A 21,363-nucleotide genomic window follows, 5' to 3' on the forward strand; every position below is an offset into this window, starting at 1 on the left:
CACTTTTCTAGCAAAACAAGTAGTGACTTGCATATACATTTTACTGTCTATGGTTTTTAATTATTCCTCTTTCTCAACTTGATGTCTTGTATTATCTATTGTTACTATAATAAATTATCATCAACTTAGTGGCTTAAATAATACAAATTTATTATTTTACAGTCCTATAGGTTAGTAACTGATGTGGGTCCCACTAGCTAAAACCAGTGTTGTCAACTGCACTCCTTCCTGGAGACTCTGGGAAAGAATCTGATTCCTTGTCTTCTCTGGCTTCTAGAGGCCATCTGTGTTCCTTAGTTCATTATTCCCTTCCTCCGTCTTCAAATTCAGTAATGTTGGATCTCTGACCATTCTTATGTAGTTACGTGTCCCTCTAACCCTGATCTTATTTGGAAAGGTTGTTGTAAGGACTCTCGTGATTAAATTGGACCCACCTGGATAATCCAGAATAATCTCCTCATCTCGATGTCCTTAATTTTAAGCACATATGCAAAGTCTCTTTTGCCACGCAAAGTAACATATTCATAGGTTCTGGGAATTTAGGTATATAAATATTTGAGTGAGGGGGGAATTATTCTGCCTGCCACTAAGAAACAAAGACGACATTTCATTTCTCATTTCATTTCTCATTATTCAGTTCAGTAATAAAAATATGTTAAATAGGAGAAGCCAAAGATACCTTTCAAAATAATAACAACACGTTAATCAACATTATTTGGAAACCATTGTATTATATATCAAATGACTCTTTCAAAATTGTTTTTCTGGGAAGAAAATTTCTGCTGGTTTTATCTTTTTCTAAAGATGCTTTTGGAGATCCTTACTGGATTTCCCCAGCTATCATCAGAATGCAATCTCTGAGATGTAGAAATAAAAGTATTTCCATATCCATATACTTGAAGCCTAAGGCTGCTATTATTTCTAAGCATAGAGAGTGAACACAGCATCTCTTTGTTTTACTAATTGCTTTGTTTCCCTAAGCTGCAAGTACAACATCTGCCAGACCAGAATGCACTCCTTCCACACACCAAAGAACCATGGCTGGATAAACGACCTACACATCATGGTGTAAGGGCAAGAGCTTTGCAGGCAGCCAGAAGGCAGTTTTCAAGAGGCAAAGACTTCAAGTGGAAATGAAGCTGAATCACCCTCCAAAATCTTTAGAGTGGTTATGGAGTTGTTGATTCTGTAATGATTTCATAGTGTCTGCAATTTTATTGATTTTGTTTTTCAATAGAACTGTTAAAGATTACGATTCTAAGATAAGCAGAATGTGGGCAGATGCTCACAATCTCACTCACTGTTCTGCCAAGATATTTTTACATCTTTCTGCACATAAAACAAAATGAAGACATGTGCTATAGATGCATGCTACCAGTAATCCCCCATCCCCATAAGAAGGGAGTTTACTCTATGTTAATATCCTGGATGAGGTATTAAATTTTACTTAGAAAAAAATTAACAGAACTTCTAAAATAAAAGGGGTTTGCTTCCAAGGCAGTTTATGAAATATTCTTAATTACCCAAACCCATTGAAAAGGCAATTTGGGTCATCATTTCCAAATGTCATCTCTGTTATTTCCACTTCAGTATTAAACTTCATGCCACATCAGAATATAAAATGCTGCAACAGCTTACGCACTGTTGATGTTCATTCATCTACTGCACATCAGAAAAGCTCATTGCAAATATGGCATGAAAGAAAGAAAAGTAAGCAAAACACACTCAGAAAACACTTGAAACAAACTGCCTCAAGGAACACACTCCAGAGGAAAGATTGCAAAACCATAGCCTTACCTTGGGAGACTTGGGCAGGTCCACCTTCCTTTCTTCTGCTAAGGTTAGCAGGGTTAACTTTGTTTCCTCTACTGAAGGGTGTTTGGGAGGGCGAGGTGGGGGGTGTGAGGCTGAGCTTTCATATCTCCGCATCATGTAATACTGCTCTTCAGTGATCTCTTCTACCAGAGTCCTGACTAGAAATGGTCCTGCATCCCTAGAGAAATTACTAACTAACTGAACAGTCATATTCAAGCGACCCACAGGAATTTCCCAGCACTCCGTGGGGTTGGCAAAGTCACTTATGAGTAGGTAAGAGTCTGTGATGTCTTCCTCCAACTGCAGTCCTGGTGTGGCAGCCAACACATCCTCTTCAATGGAAAGATCCCTGACAGACACCTTCACATTGAAGGGCAAGCGGAACTGTTTACAGAGCTCAGAAATCGGGTACTGTTTCTTATCATGAATCACCTCTACAAAACCTCCTTCCATGTACAAAGGGAGCAGTGCTGCCTCATAGGACTTTTTGAGGATTTTTTCACAGGCCAGAACATTCACTACTTTTTTTATTCCCTCACAGAGGACTTCAGTTGTCTCTGAGTGATGCACCAGAAACTGGTCCCCAACAGATACAGATGACAGCTTGTTATGAGGGGAATGAAAGGCTTTGGTGGCCACCACGTGAAGAGGCTCCTTTTCACTCTTAGCGATCTCTAGGTCATAGGCCGTTGGGAACTCCCTCGGTCGCCGCTTGAACTTGCCTTTATAGCTAGTGGGGATCAAGAAGTGTCTTTTAGGAAAATTGCTTCTAATTTCTGAAGCTAAGATTCTTGATGCCTGGTACTTTTTGTGGATCACAATTGTTTTCCCAGGCTGTAAAATGCTTTGGGGCAGGTGATTTCCTTGAGGTGCTTCTATGACTTCAGTTACTATGGGGAACTCTTTACTGGTCATTTCAAAAAGATCTTCTGTTGATAACAGCTGAAGAAACCAGTTAGCATCATAAGAATCAGTGATGTCTTTGACTTCGACATCTAGACTGGGGAGGATGCGGACTATATCCTTTCGAACTGAAAAGAAAACAAAATCACTATGGTATTTTGTACTTCAAAATGTTTGCTGCAAGATACTCTCCTGATGACATAAATAAACTTATTTTACAAAATAAAGAACTCAGATGATCATCATATATCATTTCTTATGTGTGATTTTCCTTTTTTCAAATTTTAAGATGAAAGAGATTGAATATAAAACCAACACTCATAAGCCCATACTCAGTTTAAGAAGTGGACATTAGCCAGTACCTTGGAGCTCTAGGGAACTTCCTCAGAATCACATCCTCACTTCTACTGACGTACAATCACTCTCCTGATTCTCATGCTAAATATTCCTGTGTTTATATTTATACTTTTATCATTCATAACATACATGAATATAGCTATATGTGTGAATATGTATGTAAATGTGTTCATAAATTTTATACGAAGGTTTATAAATTATTAGGTCATTTTAAGTCACATTCTTGAGGGCCAGACTTTATATATCAAATTATCATAGAAGAAAGTTTTGACCCAAAACATACATTCTTTATACCAAATCTTATCCTGTGAGATGAAACAATATTGCAAAATCATGAGATACAAGCTACTTGAGATTAATATGTGAAAATAAATACCAAGATGCAGTATTTTTCCAATGTCAAAATTATTTCTTTCTCCACTGGTGTTATATTATACCTACCTAGCAAAGGAGTGGTGCAGAGTGGGTAACAATCAGAGGAGCCATTCAGGAGCCCTACGTATGCTGGTGGGTGCTCAGCAATGTATTAATTGCCTCATGCGTCACTGGGGTTAATGGATATCTGTATTTTTTCCAACTACCCACTGTCTCATGAGTCTTCCTTTGAGACTGCAGAGATGCTTAGAATATTGTCCTGCATTTATTTACCTGTTCCTCATACACTACCCAACATAGTATCATTATAAATGGTCCTGAATAAACTTACGTATTGGCCAGGAACTGTATCTCATTCCTATAATCCCAGCATTTTGGGAGGCTCAGGTGAGAGGACTGCTTCAGCCCAGGAGTTCAAGGCTAGCCTGGGCAATATAGTGAGACCTTGTTTCTGTACAAAAATTAGAAAAAAATTAGCTGAACCTGGTGGCATGTCCCAGCTACTCAGGAGACTGAGGTGGGAATATCACTTGACCCTGAGAAGCAAAGGTTGCAGTGAGTCATGATCACACCCACTGCATTTCAGCTTGGGTGACAGAGTGAGACCCTGTCTCAAAACATAAAAATAAAAAAAAAATAAAGTTATGTGTTAATATTAACAGGGTATTATAATAGTCTATATTTTCTTGATAACTTACTAACATAAATTTTACAGCATTTTCATGATATGGCATTGATTTTTAATATCTCCAGCCACCCTTCTGTCATTTTTTTCTTCCTTCCATGCTTTTGAAAATGAACAATTTGGAAGATTTGGAAGACAGAATATCCTCTTATAAAACATTACATATATATTACTTTTCATATTATTAACTGCATCAAAAAACCTGTGTGATTTATGTAATATTATTTATATACCCTGTGTAATTATAGAGTTTCTGAAGATGCAGCAATGAAAAAGTATTATCTTCTTGTAAAAAAACAAAAAATCAGTGGTTGCCTATAGGCTGAAGGTCTGCAAAATTGTAAAGATTTTTAATTTTTAGAAAAAAAAGGAGGGTTTAAAGATCACTTCTTACATTAATAAGTTATTTTATAAAGTTTAGCACACACTAACTTTTGACATTATACCTACTGGCTTCTCTGAACCTCAAGGTAAGTTTAGAAACTAAAATTCTGGTTGTTTGACTCAAAATGAGCTAGGTTTAAGAATCCTAGAGCTAGCTCTAGATAGGCTCATGCTATTCCTCAAGTCTAGGGAACAGCTAGAGATTAGTAGAATAGATGCCATCAAGGACTTCCTGAGAACTCAGAACATCAGTTTCAATGCAAGCTAGATCCCAATCTTTCTTTGTACATGGTGGGTGCTGTGGGCTAGGAATAGCTTTAATGCATTGAAGGAAGGCATTGCTGCTGGAGAAAGTCTACGGGCCATGTTATCTAAACTCTTAATTTTTTTGTATTCAATTACTGACCTATCTTCAATACTTTTGTGCCTAAATCCACTGAAATAATGTTAGCCTATCTTATTTTACTTAAGTTCTCAGCAGCATTTGACAAAGTAGATTAGACTCCCTCCTCTTTGATACATTTTTCTCACTTATTTTCCTCTTATCTCACTTGTGATTCTTCTCAGTTTTGCTGGTTTCTTCTCCCTATACACCACCCACCCCTCACACACACCTTTTAGCGTGTCTTGGTTCTCTTTTTCCCTCTATCTACACTCACGCCTACTCTGATCTTAAATGGTCTCATGTCTTTAAATATCATCTTTATGCTGATGACTACCCAAAGTATAGCTCTAGCCAAAACATCTTCCTGAATGCTGTATGTCTACTTCAGATCTCCACTCGGACATCTAATAGATGTCTCAAAATTAACATGCTTAAACTGAAATCTAATCTTCCCCCAAAACCTAAGCTACATGCTGTTTTCCCAAACTCAGCTATTGGAAACTGTTTTCTTTCAGTGCAGTCCATAAATCTCAGGGACATCCTTAGCTTTTCTCTTTTTTAACACCTGACATCTCTTACATCAGGACTATCCTGATCTGAGCCATATTATCTCTTGCCTGGCTTGTTGCAATGGCTTTCTAACCAGTATCCTTGCAGTCAAATCTCAATAGGGAAGCCAAATATTATTTTTAGATGCTAAATAAATTATGTCTGTCTTCTGTTTATAAGCCTACGGTGTCACTCCTTTCACTCAATATAAAAACCGAAGTCTTTACCTGGCCCCTGGCACCACCTGGGTCTCATCTGCTACTCCTTTGTCTCACTCTAACTCCCCACTGTCTCCCGGACCTCCTCATTGTCAGTCAGATCTTTGCACAGCCTGTTTCCTCTGCCTGTTACATTCTTCAGCCAGATATGTTCACAGCCAACTTCTCTTTTTCTTCAAGACTGCTTAAATATCATCTTGGCAGTGAGATCTACTCTAAATGCTCTATTTAAAATTGCAAGCTTCTCTTCCATTTGCCCTTTTCTGTTTCTCTATTTCATATCACCCTTCACCTTCTATCATTCCATATCACTTGCTTATTTATATTATGATCATTTTCTATTGTTTGTTTCCCTAAACTGAAACATATGCCTTCCCAGAGGCAGTAGTCTTTCATTGTTTTCTTCATCAATGTCTAGAATGTCTAGAATGGCTCCTGGCACATAGTAGATACTCAATAAATGAATTAATGAATAAAAAATAATTGCCACAACAAAGTACATGAGTGAGTACTAAAGGAAGCAAATCAGTAAATAAATTCTATATAAAATTTCACTGTAGAAAAAAAGTTTTCAATGTTAAAATTCCTGCTACTATTCATAGCAGCTATTGTATATTTTATTTAAGACATGTCTCTTAAGGTTACAGTTTAACTTAATCAATGGCCTGTTCAATGCAGCAAATACTTGTTTTTAATGTCTTCAATACAATAGAGAGATTGAAGTATAAATAGATGAGCAAAGTAAAATACTTTCATCCAAGTTTTTTAATTAAAAAGATTAGGCAAAATCATGATGTATATGCCTAAAGAGAAGATTCAGTACAAGGAAATAGCACAAGCAGTGAAAATCAACAATTCTTCTTAGATTCACCAGAGAATTGAGGTCACAGGGCAAACCACAACCCCAAAAACTAGACAGGTAGGCGAATACAAACAGTCATAGCTCACTGGGGGCAAAAACCACTGCTGGAGCCAGCATCTGGAAGAATACAAGGGTAACTGGGGACCAACAGTAGAATCGTTTAAGAGATAAAACTCCCAGGGTAGGGGGAGCATGTTTAGGAGGACCTTCCACACTTTTCTGAGTCTTACTTTCAGGGGCCCATCCAGGTTCTCGGGATGAAGATGAAAAAAATTTCCTTGTGCTTCTGGCAGGGTGAGAGAAGAAGCAACCATTCTGAAATATATCCAGACCATTCTGTTCTCCTTTAAAAATGCCTGTCCTCAAGGAAAACTATTTTAGCACAGCCCAACCAACTTGTGCTTTACCAGATCCTAACTGTTATGGGGGAAGGGAATTACCCAACCAAACCACCTCTAATATTCTATGTAGGGAAAAAGCAATACCCAACTCCAACCTCCTCTGTACTTCCACATAAAGGAAGGGAAATACCCAACTCAAGCCTCCACTAGCCATTCTGTCTCTCCCAAAGCGTACAAAAAAGCTGAGAAACATTTTTGAAGGTCACAGCCTAGAGACACAGGCTCACTAATAACTGAAACCTAATCATAAAATTATAGAAATCCCCCCTCCATACCATAGGACCACATCAACAGTGCTACTGTATAATAACAGGAAACTACGACTCAAAGAAAGGCATTTAAGACTGTATCTAAGAAGGAGTCTCTAGAGACTAAAGTCAATAGGGCAGACAAAAGCAAGAGCACTACACGACAATGTAGTCTCTGACACCTACCATTATCGTAAACTATAAACACAGCCTAACTTCTAGATAGACAAACAGAAAATATCACATTAAAAGACAATTTATCAGTTTCTTTTAACTGAAACATCATGTCTGGCTTTCAAAAAAAAAAATCTGCAACATATATTATAAGGCAAAAAAGCACACTCTGAAGAGACATATCAAGCATCAAAGCCAGATTCAGATATAGCACATATTTGGGAATTATCAGACCAGGAACTTAAAATTTAATAATAACCCTAAGGAGTATAATGGAAAAAGGGGACAACATGCAGGGAAAGACGGGTGATGTAAGCAGAGAAATGGAAACTCTAGGGGAAAACCGAAAGGCAATGATAGAAATTGAAAACACAAGGCCAGGCACGGTGGCTCACGCCTGTAATCCCAGGACTTTGGGAGGCTGAGGCAGGCGGATCACGAAGTCAGGAGATCGAGACCATCCTGACTAACATAGTGAAACCCTGTCTCTAATAAAAATACAAAAAATTAACCTGGCATGGAGGCATGTGCCTGTAGTTCCAGGTGCTACAAAGGCTGAGGCAGGAGAATCGCCTGAACCCGGGAGGCAGAGGTTGGAGTGATGTGAGATCATGCCACTGCACTCTAGCCTGGGTGGCACAGCGAGACTCTGTCGAAAGAAAGAAAGGAGAGAGAGAGAGAGAGAGAGAGAGAGAGAGAGAGAGAAATTAAAAACACAGAAACAGAAATAAAGTCTTTAGTGGGTTTCTAATTATACTGGACACTGCTGAGGAAAGAATCAATGGGCTTGAATATATGTCAATTAAAAACTTCCCAAACCAAAAAGAAAGAGAAACGAAAAAACAACAGAACATAATATAATACCCAAGAAATGTGAGACAACTGCAGAAGATGTAACATGTATGTCCTGGGTATACCAGAAGGAGGATACAGTGGTCATGAAACAGAAGAAATATTTGCAGTAACCAGACTGAGAATTTTCCAAAATTAATGCAGTTTCAAAACACTGAGCAGGATAAATGCAAAAAAAAAAAAAAAAACTACATTGAAGAGTATCATAATCAGACTTCATCAAATCAAAGACAAAGCAAAAACTTGAACCAGAGCGATAAAAACACCTTACCAACAGAGGAAAAAGGAAGAGATTTACAATGGGCTTTTCTCTGGAAACCATGTAAGCAAGAAGAGAATAGAGGGACAAATTTAAAGAGTTGGAAAAAACCCACCAACCTAGAATTCTGTATCCAGTGAAATCATCCTTCAAAAGTAAAGGAGAAATAAAGACTTACTAATATGAGTAACAATTCAGGGGATTTGTCACCAGTTCACCTGCCTTGTAAGATGAAGAATTTTTAAATTCTTCAGGGAAAAGAAAAATGATAAAGGTCAGAAATTCAGATGTACACACAGAAAGGACGAGTGCTGGAGAAGAAATAATTGAAGGCAAAATAAAATGTTTTATTTTTCTTATTCTTAATTGATCTAACAGAAAGCAGTCTGTTAAAAATAATAATTGTAGCAATAGTTTGGATGATTATAGCTCATAGATAAGTGAAATGAATGACAGTACTGTTTTAAGAGACAGGAGGGAGGAATGATGAATACTTTCATATAAGGTAACTGCAGTACTCATGAAGTTATTTGTGTTATTTGAAAGTGACATATATTAGTTGTAAATATATATTACAAACTCTAGAGTAACAGCTAAAAATGTTTTTTACAGTATAATTTATATGCTAAGAGAAAAGAGAAAGTGGAATCATATAAAAGCCTCAATTAAAACTACAGTAGGCAGGCAAAGAAGGGGAAAAATAGCACATTTAATTTGAGGATGAGGATAAAGACATTTTATGAAAGGCATGGCCACAACACGAGACTTTAAGAATGAAAAGAAATTACAGGCGAAGATAGAATAGGAGAGGGTATAATCCAGATGGCAAGGACACCATGATCAATGATAAGAAGGGAACTTGAGAATTGTTAGTAATTAACAAGATATCCAGCATCTCAGGATTTTAAATTAGAGCACAGGGACTGGACAGGAGACTCACTGAAAGAAACACCATGAAAATGAATTGACACTTTGAATGCCAGGCTGAGGAATGTATAACTACTTCAGGAGGAAATCCAAAATATTTCAGATCAAGAAAGATGAAATTACAATTAGCAATTTGGCAGATTATCTGATAAATCAACGGGAGGGGAGACTGAATCCAGGGAGTCTACCTTTCTTTCTATACTAAGTGCCAGGAAGCCCATAGACATACAATTTACTGGCAACTCAGTCAGCCTCATTACTTTTGCATGAACTTTGAATTTTTATATTATTCTCTCATGTCTGTTAAAACAAAATGAAACCTTTATTATATACTGTTCTGTTGATTTTTGCATATGTTTTAAGTTTTCCATAGTCAAAAGTTAAAATAAAAACTCATTATTTGCTTAAGGTTACCTAGAATTTGGCAATGACATCCTCAAGTTTTTAAACTGAAATAGGTTTCATTAATTTTTATGGCAAATATTATATCTACAAATCTCTCCTAGAGAAAGATAAAGACACCAACACTTATAGTGTTGCTCTCTTATAAAACAAAAAGTTGCATGTTTTTACAGAAATATTATAAAATATAAGACAGGAAAAACAATTAGAATCTTTTACAGATTTATAAAATTTTAGATTACCATTGCTTATGTTGCGGTATATATAGCTCTAATCGTGTGTGTCTGTGTGCGTGTGTGTGAGAGAGAGAGAGAGAATTTTTTTAAAGAAGCATTTGTTATTTTGCAATTGGGAAAATGGAATTTTCTCCCCCCAAAAAGACCAAACAGTACAAGCTAAATTAGAAAATGTCATTTTCCAAAAAAGTTCTTTTTGACTCTAAAATGATAGATAAGAAGGCAACACCTGAGAGCATGAGAATGAGAAACATTCCTGGAGGTTTATATTACAAGTTTTTCTGTTCCAAACTAAACCGAAGTGAAAACGTTTTGTACTTATCAAACTTTAGTTTAGACTTCCCAGAATTTCTTTCTGAGTGAACATGAATTATCCTTGCTGGGTATGTTTTCTTGCTATCCAAAGCAAGCTCCTGTGAAAAACAATTTCCATTCCATTTTTTTCTGAAAGGGTAACAGGTTACTTCTGTATGTTGCTGAGTAGTTTCACTAGGTTCTTTCCAGAAAAGTCCCTTCACAGGGTGAATGCTAATCATAATGTGGTGCTTTTCTATATTCCCCACTGTAACAACCCTCTTAACTAAGTTTGAATTTCGGGGATGCCACTAAAATTGCCTTTAAAGAGAAAATAAAGAGTTACCCTTAAACTTGGTTGGTGATGGGCAACATATGTTTCCTTGGATATTTAATATTCAATTCTAGAATACTCTTGGTCTCAACTCACGAAGTGAGAACCAAACCTTTGTGATTGGACCTAAATTAGTACAGAGATGGAAATCCGCTGAGACACTCTTATTCAAGACTTGAAGACAAGAGGATTGTTTCTACATATTTTTCTCCAAAGAAATTTTATAAATCCTAGCGCTACAGTTTCTCCCAACTTCTAGTTCCTCCTATATTATTATTTAATGATAATAATCTGTATATTTGTTAGACATTTTTACCGTCTAATCTTTGTCATTTACTTTCTGAGACTACAGTTGTTTTTCTCAAAAGTATGAACTTCATCTTCATCTCTCATCCACTCAATGAACTGTTTAGTTACATATTTGCATTGCATTCCAATCTTTATTATAGGGCAATTATTAGGTTTATTAATAATTTCTGAGCTCTGCCTTGTTCCAGACTTTTAAATTAAAATTTGCTTTACAGTTCATTCATTTGATCTCAATTTTCTTTATGGATATTCTGTGAATTAATTTTTTAAATTTATTTAACTTCATTTCAACTTAAGAGAAGCTATACTATGAATTTCTATTTTCTTAGCTGGTTCTCCTCTGGTTCATCTGTTGTCCATATTTCTAAACAAAGAGAGCCTTTTGAATGGTTCTGTAACTTTTGTATTAGAAAAAATTATAAACCTCACTGAGAAATTGAGAGTTATTTAAAATGAATACACTTGCATTTTATATGAGTTTATTCGTAACACTACTTTGCCTTTTACATTTTAATTTAGTCCATAAAATCTAAGAAAAGCAAATAAACACTTTTTTAGATACTTTTAACATGTATTCCATTGATGTTTGTAATGGTTAGTTTTACATATCAACTTGATTAGGCTATATTACCTAGTTTTTTAATCAAACACTAACCTAGGTGAGGCTGTGACGGTATTTCGTACATACAGCTGTCATCTACACTCAGTTGACTTTAAAGGATGTTACCCTCCATGATTCAGGTGGGCCCTGACTAATCAGTTGGAGGTCTTAAGAGCAAAAACTGAGATTTCCCAGAGAAAAGGAAATTCTGCCTCAAGACTGCAGCATTAACTCATGCCTGAGTTTTGAGCCTCTGCAGCTTGTCCTACAGGTTTAGATCTTATCAACTCCCATACTCGCATGAACCAATTCCTTAAAATAAATAACACTGTATATATTAATGTATAATTAGGTATATTTAGCACACATATATATTCTGTTTCTCTGGAAAATCCTAATAAGGCATTAATAGTTGGTAATGTAAAAATAAATATATACCTAATACAAAATAGGTACCTTTCTCTGCTTGCTGCATGATATTTCTATTAGCAATAAGACTGTACCCTAAAGGAACAAAATGAAATGGGAGCTGACTAGAGTATCCACTGGTTCTAAACATCACGTCATAGTATTTTCATGGACACATTATGAAAAGCATCACTAACAAAAATTGAACCTGTTATACAAATACAGATGATATAAACTTTGGTACCATGAAGTTCATATTTTCCTTAGCTATTGAACCCATAAATATGTCATCATAATAAATCAAATCTGGATATGGTTAGTGAGAAAACCCCCTTGTTACCTAAAGAGGAGCTTTGTACTGTGAAACATAAATATACATGCATGAACAATGTGTTAGTCGCTTAATTCATTCTTTCATTCACTTGATTTACTGAATGCTTATGGAACATTTACTCTATCTCAAGCACTGAGAAAATACAAATACATACATAAGAAATGAATGGGATATTTTTATAAATTACTGAAAATTGCATTTTACTAAATATATTAAATTTATAAATTATACTTGTTATCATTTAGCAGGAGTAGCAACCAGTCGTTTGAGAGATTATAATAGATCCAGGCAAAACTCTGGGCTAGAACTAATTTAATTAGGTAGTGAGATTTATGGCTAAAATTATACCTTTTCAATCCTTTCTCCCATCAAATTTACCTCAGGGGTAAAAAGTCAAAAAAGGAAGTTTTTTTTTTTTTTAAAAGTTCAATGAATCTAAAAGATATCTGCAATCCTTAATCTAAATGAAGACAGAAATCAGAGGGAAGAATGATAAATGACTTGACAGAATAGAAAAAGAAATGCCTATGCACCTGAGGAGGCAAAATCCAAAGAAAAGCGAACCATTGTTGTCCCATGAGACCTCCAAAGACAGAATTTGGAGACATAAGGCTCCTGGAAAGCAAAGTGAAGCCAGGGGCCTAAAAACACAGGGATTATTCAGATGTCTGAAAAATGGTTAAACCCAGGTCTCCACTCTACTTTAGGGAAGATAGGTGACCACTCCTTCCACCTCTCTCTCTGCAGTAAAAAGTATATACAGAATCTCAGAACCTCAGAAACCAGACATAGGTGAGCAGGAGGGAAGCGTGGGACTGAAAGTGAAGTAGTTAATTATAAATCTGTAAGTAGGAGTGGTGAGATTGTTAGCTCCGTCCCCACTTAGCTCCAAGTCTCATAATCCCCAGAAGACACCACGAAGATTCTTCTCAGGTGAAACTGAACTCAAAAAGGAAAGACTCACAAAACCTAAATTTGAGGACCGCTGCAGTGAAAAAGCTGGCATGATAATATCTAAAATTCATAAACATAGAGCTTATATAGAAACAGTGCCTTACTTGTACATTTTTGTTTCAACTGACCCCTGTAAATATGAACATACGACAAGAAATCACAAAGCATTTGATAAAAACATTTAACAAGAAATGATACACCAAAACTTTAAAATTAAAAAAAAAAAAAAAAAAAAGCCCAAAAGGAGGGAGATAAAATGCAGTGAACTATTGAAAACTTAAAAAAGCTATCTAAAATATTTTTAGTAGAGATGGGGTTTCACCGTGTTAGCCAGGATAGTCTCGATTTCCCGACCTCGTGATCCGCCTGCCTCGGCCTCCCAAAGTGCTGGGATTATAGGCGTGAGTTACCGGGTGGCGGGCGTCTGTAGTCCCAGCTACTTGGGAGGCTGAGGCAGGAAAATGGCGTGAACCTGGGAGGCGGAGCTTGCAGTGAGCCCAGATCGCGCCACTGCACTCCAGCCTGAGCGACAGAGGGAGACTCCGTCCAAAAAAAAAAATTATCTAAAATATTCTCAGAGAGACAAAATGTTGTATTTTAAAAACAAGAACAGAGTAAAATATGTACAATGATGGAAGAAATAACTCTTGGAAATTAAAAATATAACTAAAATTAAAAATTCATTAAAACAGTTGGAAATGTAGTTAAGAAAATTTTCCCTGAAGATAAACAAAAGACAAAAAGATATAAAATAGAAAAAGAAAAAAGGCCCTAGAAGATCGGTATGGGAATTTCAGTATGAGATTTGAAATTAAAGACAGAGAGAAGAGAAAATATAATTGAGCGGACATTATGAGAGAAATTATTCCAGACATAAAGCACCTAAATATTCAGATTCAAAACTGTCATCACAAAGAAAGAACTGACCCACCAGAAGTCACATTACTGTGAAACTTCAGAATACCACATATAATCTCTCCAAGACGATATGGGATAGTGGAAGATAAGGGAGTAAAGTTCTCAAAATTCTGAGGGGAATTTATTTTCAACTTGGAATTCTGTAAGTAGCCAAACTATCAGTCTTTTATGTGTATAGAATATTTTTCAAACATTCAGGCTTTCTAAATATTTGATATTCCATGCACCGTTCTCAGGAAGCAAGTGAAGGTTGGTCTCCATCAAAATCGGAAGAAAGTCAAGAAGGAGTTAGTTATTTGATTTCAGAAACAGTTAGTCAACAGAAACACAAGTCAACAGTCAATCACCAGGATGATTTTAAATGGAATTCCCAGGACAGCACCTGTGCAGTTGGTCTCAAGAATAAGCAATTCCAATTGGAACATGAGAATGAAGAGTTACAAAGGAATACATTCAGGAAAACAAATTAATAGAAAAGGTAGCCTTCCTGACAGTTTGGGCTCTTTGGAAAATTACACTGAGTGGCCTTTTTTTATAGAGTTGAAGAATGCTCTAAGACTTAGGATAAAATTGAAGAAAATCAAGCAAAGAAAACGATAAGGTCATCATCACAGAAAAACAGTGATGGAGAAATGGAATTATACTCATTATACACCACTTGGTTGAGCAGTGAATTGTCACAATAATGAAAATATTAATGTTTAGCCATAACTTGTACTGAAAATATACGGAAGGGGAAGTAAGAATATAAGAGAATTAAGTCTTCATTGTCATATGTGAAAGTCAATAGTTACTATCTTAAAGTTGATGACTTGAAAAAGAGCAATATTCCTTTATTATTTAGAAGTGTGCCAGAAAGTAGAGATAAAATATTTAAAGGCACTACCTCAGAAGAACAGAATATGAGGAAAATTTGGCCCTCGTGTCAAGGGCACAAAGTTTTGCTGATAACGTTGTTATAATTCCTTTTACTGTTTGACTTTTTCGACTTTGATAAACATTAAAATTATTTTAAAAAATTAAATGAGAGAAAGAAGAAGTCTTAGTATTCTAAAGACCAAAGTGTTATTTTTCTGCTATTCACATATCACTGATTATACAATATGCAGACACAACCTTTCTGATACCACTTTTCACTTGTGTGATTTCAGCCCTCTGCTCATAAAATGAATTAACTTTTTTCATATCTGGGCTAAAACCATTCCCCCCAAATTTGACAGGTATTGAGGTTTTTTCATAAAAGAAAGTTATACAACTCTGAAATTTTCACTTAGGGAAGAAATAATTATCAATCTATATGTTAAAACACGACACTATTTTAAAAGTTTTAATGGTCAAGACCTCTCTCTTTCAGAGGCAAATTTAAATAGCTCACTCAATTTTTTCATTTGCAAATATTATGTATTCCCTTTAATATGCTAATATGAATTTCATCTTCCTGAGAAAGGCACAATACACATCGTGAAGTGACTTATATAAGACTAGTAGTTTGAAGTTTGCACTGTTATGTGTATCTATTTTCCGAAGAAGGATAATTTTTTCTAAATCATTAAATGTGTGATGAGGGTTAGGGACTTTCAAATCTATAACAGATTTTGGCCAAGTTTCCAGAAACAAATACTTTATTTAAACACTTTTATTTTTTATGAAACTCAAAATTTCACATTAATAATAAAAAACTAGCAATAAGAGTTGAATATCTTATATTTTCTCTTATCTCTACATATGTTATGTTCTCTTTTCAGCAAATCAGTATTTCTTGGCTCCCTGTAGTTCTCACTATTTTTCATCTTGCTCTTTCCCCTAAGGTTTCTGTAAAACTTCGAATTCCCTGCTCACATCTACTCTTTTTCTTGTCACTTTGGAAAGGAAGCATTCTAGCCAAGAAGGGTTTGGACTGACACTCAAGGCCTGTGGAAAGCAATTTAGTAACATTCCTTGACCTCAAGGAAAGTTTGAATCTTCAAGTTAAGAAAGAATCATGTAAAACAAAACCACAATGGATTCAAAACATGGTCTATATTTTATATTCAGGGCAAAAATGCCTACAACAATAAAAATATTTTAAATTAGGTATTTGTGATAAGACACCCATCCTCTATTTCCAGGAAATATTCTGCAGTCAATACACATGCAATCCAGTCTCATGCAGTTTTTGTGCTGAAATTGCTATACAATAAGAACTAATGTTTAAAATAATCCCTATGAAATTAAATATCTAGTATAATTAAAATGAGAATTTAGTTTAAATAGCGTTAAATAATGGGAATTAGACTAAAACAATTTGTAAACAGTATTATTTCAACCGAGGGCTTTCTTCTGGGTCTTGGTTAACATAAATTCACAGTTAAGTCCTACCTAAACAAATACGTTAGGCCGGGCGCGGTGGCTCAAGCCTGTAATCCCAGCACTTTGGGAGGCCGAGACGGGTGGATCATGAGGTCAGGAGATCGAGACCATCCTGGTGAACACAGTGAAACCCCCTCTCTAATAAAACTACAAAAAACTAGCCGGGCGAGGTGGCGGGCGCCTGTAGTCCCAGCTACTCGGGAGGCTGAGGCAGGAGAATGGCGTGAACCCGGGAGGCGGAGCTTGCAGTGAGCTGAGATCAGGCCACTGCACTCCAGCCTGGGCGACAGAGCGAGACTCCGTCTCAAAAAAAAAAAAAAAAAAAAAAAAAAAAAAAAAAAAAACAAATACGTTAATATCCCCTGATCTTCTGATGATGACATTCAATAGACTGCACTTCCATCCAGTGCATCAAGACAAGAAGCTGGGAAGAAGTTTGGCGTCTTTCTCCTTCCAACAGACCTTCACATTTTGCTCATTGTACTTCTTAAATACCCATAAAGCCCAACTATGATTCTCTGTCTTTCCCACTGTTGTCTCTGTTGTATAAATTTCCTGTACCCTGGCACTCAACTGGCCTCACTACTCTCCTCTGTTCTTGTCTTTCCCTGCTTAAAGCCTTTTACTGATTTGCCCTTATGACACATTTTAGCCTCTTAGTATATACTTCAAGACCCTCCATGATTGATTCCACTCCCCATTGCATGTGTTCATATTTGTTTCAACCTGCCCTCTCCGTTTTTTTCTCACACCAGCTACACTAGTGCTCCCATCCCTTTCTCATCTGCTGCCCCCATACCACTGCTTGTCCACTTAATGACAAGGTTGGAATTCTCCAACCTTGTCCCCTTCTTCTTTGCCTGATTACCTCCTATGCATCTTTTGAGCCTTCATTTAAATGCCATTTCTGCAGAGTAGGCTTTCTTGCTTCCTAATTTAATAAATGTTGTAATCACTTTATCGATGTGCTGCTTAGGTTGTAGGTTTACCCTCATTTGTAACTATGCAATAGGCAGGAGATGCCAATAGTTTTAGAAAGTAACACATTTTAAAATGGGAAAACACTGTTATTGATAAAAATCAAAGAAATCTCAATTACTCATCTCAACTGAACATTTAGGGATCGCTAACAGAACATTAATGTGGGGTCTACAATTTGCCGTTGCCTCAATTTTTTGTAATACTAAAAATACTCATTTTTAGCATTCATTAAGTGGAATTCCTTGCCTATACCTTCAGTTCAACTTGAATTGATTAATTTCTGATTAAATATTTGTTTGTGACAGAATTTAGGAACAATTCTAATACTTGCCAAAAGATTCATATTGATTTTTCAATAATTGTATGTGGCCAATAGTATTAATGAGTCCAGAGAAAAATATATTTTTTAAAAGATACCTAAGGAGGACATTTTGAACAAATGTTTTTACATACTGTTTTTTGTTCTCAAGTGTATAGTATAATAGTACCTTAATAAAACCTTAATTTCTCTCTCAACACTACTTTAAAAGGTAGGCAAAAGAGTATCACCATTTTCTTTGCATAAACAGGGAGTCTAAATGGTGCACTGAAAACCAACACCTATTAAGTTACTGACCCAGAATTAGAATCTAGGACTCCAAGTTCAGAACTCTTTATTATCCATCCTACTCATGTGTCATAATCCTGAAAACTCAAGGTATTAACACCTTTGAAGTAACAATGCTCTCTCCAGATATTCCTATTTCAAAATGCAAATAATTCTATGAAGATTGCATATTAAAACACGCTGGGCCGGGCGTGGTGGCTCACACCTGTAATCCCAGCACTTTGGGAGGCTGAGGTGGGTCAATCACAAGGTCAAGAGATCGAGACCATCCTGGTTAACATGGTGAAGCCCTATCTCTACTAAAAATACAAAAAAATTAGCTGAACGTGGTGGCGGGCACCTGTAGTCCCAGCTACTTGGGAGGCTGAGGCAGGAGAATCACTGCACTCCAGCCTGGCAACAAAGCGAGACTCCGTCACAAAAAAAAAAAAAAAAAAAAAAAAAAAAACCCACCATGCCTATATGTGAATTAATTTATCATATCATTTTCCCTTAAGACAGAGAAGCTCTGGGATAGTAGAGATTTATAGTCAATAATGGATGGATGGAACAAAAAAAAAAAGACTGTCAGAAAAATAGAAGTAAGAGATGCATTAAGGAAACTTTCCATATTTACTCTTTTGTTGACCACCTCCATACAAGAAAGCCTCATTCTCACTAAATATGTTCTACCTTTTAAAAGTAGCTCTTTTCTAGTCATATTTAACTGGCAGTAACAAAAATAAATTAGTAGTTTGATCTGTCTGTTCCTGATAGTTATAGCACCTCACATGTGAATAGTACCGTACAATTTACAATATACTTGTATATTCATTATTCAATTTGATCCTTGGAATGGATATATGGTTTGCTTATTGGTCGATGAGGAATCTAACTCTCAGAGGCTTAATAGTTGAAATAAAGACAGACTCTCATTTTTCAGCCTTTAAAACCTTTCTTTCCCAAACTCCACAATGTTCATGCTCATAGAACACCTTTCTCAGTGGATACTCACATTTCATCACACCTTGAATTTCATAAACAGGCTTGAGAATCAGGGTACCATAAAAGTCTTTAGGAAACAGATTCGTTGAGTCCCACTTATTTGAAAAATCTGTAAGTTTTACAGTTCTTGTTCTGTTCTTAGGAATCTTCCATTCAACAATCTCCTTTAAAGTATAAATACGTTCATCTTCACATTCGTAGAATTTTCCTTCTTGTGACAAAGGCAAATTAAATGAGTGATTTTGATGATTCCTTACTACTGTACAGCTCACCATTATTTCTCCATCAATCTCTTCAACTGAGTTGAGCATGATTTGCTCACCCTGCTCTATGATGAAGTTCTCTAGTTTTATATCCTTCTGATGATAGAAGCAAGGATGCCCTAGTCTACTTGGTCCAATATGAATGGTCCTTGTGATTTCTTCCATAGTAAGGTACGGAGTTTTATCAGCCATGATCTTAAAAAGACCTAAGAACAGAATTATGTGAATTAAAAAGAGACTTCTTACAATGAAAATTCTCACAAGAAAATCGCAATGAGAGAGTTATAACACAAATACTGTGTACATTTTTAAAGTGATACCTTTTTAAAGATAAAAGATGCTTGTTTTTATCCAGAGTTCTTCTAGGTAAAATTATGAAGTATTGCTTTTAGATCACTAGATCATTAGACCAGACAATACAAATGGAGATAAGGGGAAAATACCTTGAAATAGAAAAGACCCTATTCTTGGAAATGGGAAATCTGGATGACACTGGCTCTGTTCCAACTACTTTGTGATCTCAAGCAAGACATCTTACTTCTCAGTCATATTTTAATTTTTTTATTTTTAAAATGAGAAGATTGGATTTGGTCAGCTTTTTTATGAATATATGCTCTAGACACACTAAAATTAAAAGATATTCCCAAAGGGATGGATTTGTAGTCATATTAATGATTTAAAAACTATATATCTGGGCCTGTAATCCCAGCACTTTGGGAGGGTGAAGTGAGAGGATCGCTTGAGGCCAGGAGTTTGAGACCAACCTCGGCAACATGGCAAATCCCCATCTCTACAAAAAATACAAAAATTAGCTGGGCATAGTGGCATGCACCTTTAGTCCCAGTTACTTGGGAGGCTGAGGTGAGAGGATTGGTTGAGCTCGGGAGGTAGAGGTTGTAGGGAGCCACGATCACTCCACTGCACTCCAGCCTAGGCAACAGAGTGAGACTCTGTCTCTCAAAAAATAAAATAAAATAAAATAAAATAAAATAAAATAAAATAAAGCTATATAGCTTGGACTAGATAGATAGCAGTGATGATTGCACAATATTCCAAATGTGCTTAAAGCCACTAAACTGTACACTTTAAAATGGTAAAGTTCATGTTATGTGTATTTTACCACAATGAAAAGTATCTGCACAGGTCCGAATAATGTAAGACTTATTAGAAACTTTAAATACACTGTGACTCTCAAGAGAAGAATATGAGATGCAGAATTTCCCAAATTTCTTTGATTATAAAACCCTTGTAGAAAACACACATTAATAAATCACAACATACTACATCACAGAACCCTCCTTGAAAACACGAGGCTCTGTAGTTGTTCTGGACTGACTGCTCTTGACTATATTTCAATTGTTCTTCTCATTTTCTCTCATTACTTCTCTAATTTTTCCATTAGAAAATAGCACTATTTTCACTATTTCATTGATATCTATTTCACCAATTTCAATATTTAAAATGTTATCTCTATCAGGATAACCAACTACTACAATAAAATTTTACTGCTTAAGATACAGCTTTTTGTATAATGTATGTCTAAGTGGTTCCATTTGATTTATTTTATTTTTATTTTATGGGCACATCTGCTTTGTATCACTTTCAGAAATGCATTTATTGAATAGATTTTAATAAATTCCAGAGAAAATGAGAACAAAGCAGAAATTAGCTAATTGCCTTCTTAACCAAAAGTAATTAAGAATATTGTATACTAGCATGCTCTAAGATAGTATATTTTTAAAAACTTAGTAAAATTATATAGCTTCAAAAAATCTTTTATTATTTCATCAACAAGTGTATTCCAATGAAATTCATCTATATATCAAATCATTTTTAGCCAGATTATAGTATCATTTTTGTATATTTTTGGTTACTGTTCAAAGATTATTTTAATCCGTTATTTTTGAAGTCGTTTTTACTCATACAAACAAAAGGAATTTTGGTGATTTTTAGACATAAACTTCCTGAAAAACTGTGACTGATGGAATCTTGGCA

The 21,363-nt window shown here is 35.7% G+C and overlaps 1 protein-coding gene across 4 annotated transcripts in view; it reads right to left on the reverse strand.

Annotated features, from left to right (window-relative positions):
* The window catches only part of THEMIS (thymocyte selection associated), a 226,283-nt gene that overhangs the window by 118,567 nt on the left and 86,353 nt on the right, over positions 1 to 21,363 (reverse strand). For 3 of the 4 annotated variants that reach the window (XM_077999395.1, XM_015137482.3, XM_077999394.1), the window contains exons 4-5: positions 19,116 to 19,574; positions 1,798 to 2,846 (exon numbers count right to left, since the gene is read on the reverse strand). In XM_077999395.1, the coding sequence (XP_077855521.1) occupies positions 1,798 to 2,846; positions 19,116 to 19,574 (1,508 nt within the window). The remainder of the gene's footprint in view (positions 1 to 1,797; positions 2,847 to 19,115; positions 19,575 to 21,363) is intronic. The other variant, XM_077999396.1, reaches the window with a different exon arrangement.

Source organism: Macaca mulatta, chromosome 4 (genome assembly GCF_049350105.2).
Source record: "Macaca mulatta isolate MMU2019108-1 chromosome 4, T2T-MMU8v2.0, whole genome shotgun sequence".
In the NCBI taxonomy this organism is placed as follows: domain Eukaryota; kingdom Metazoa; phylum Chordata; class Mammalia; order Primates; family Cercopithecidae; genus Macaca; species Macaca mulatta.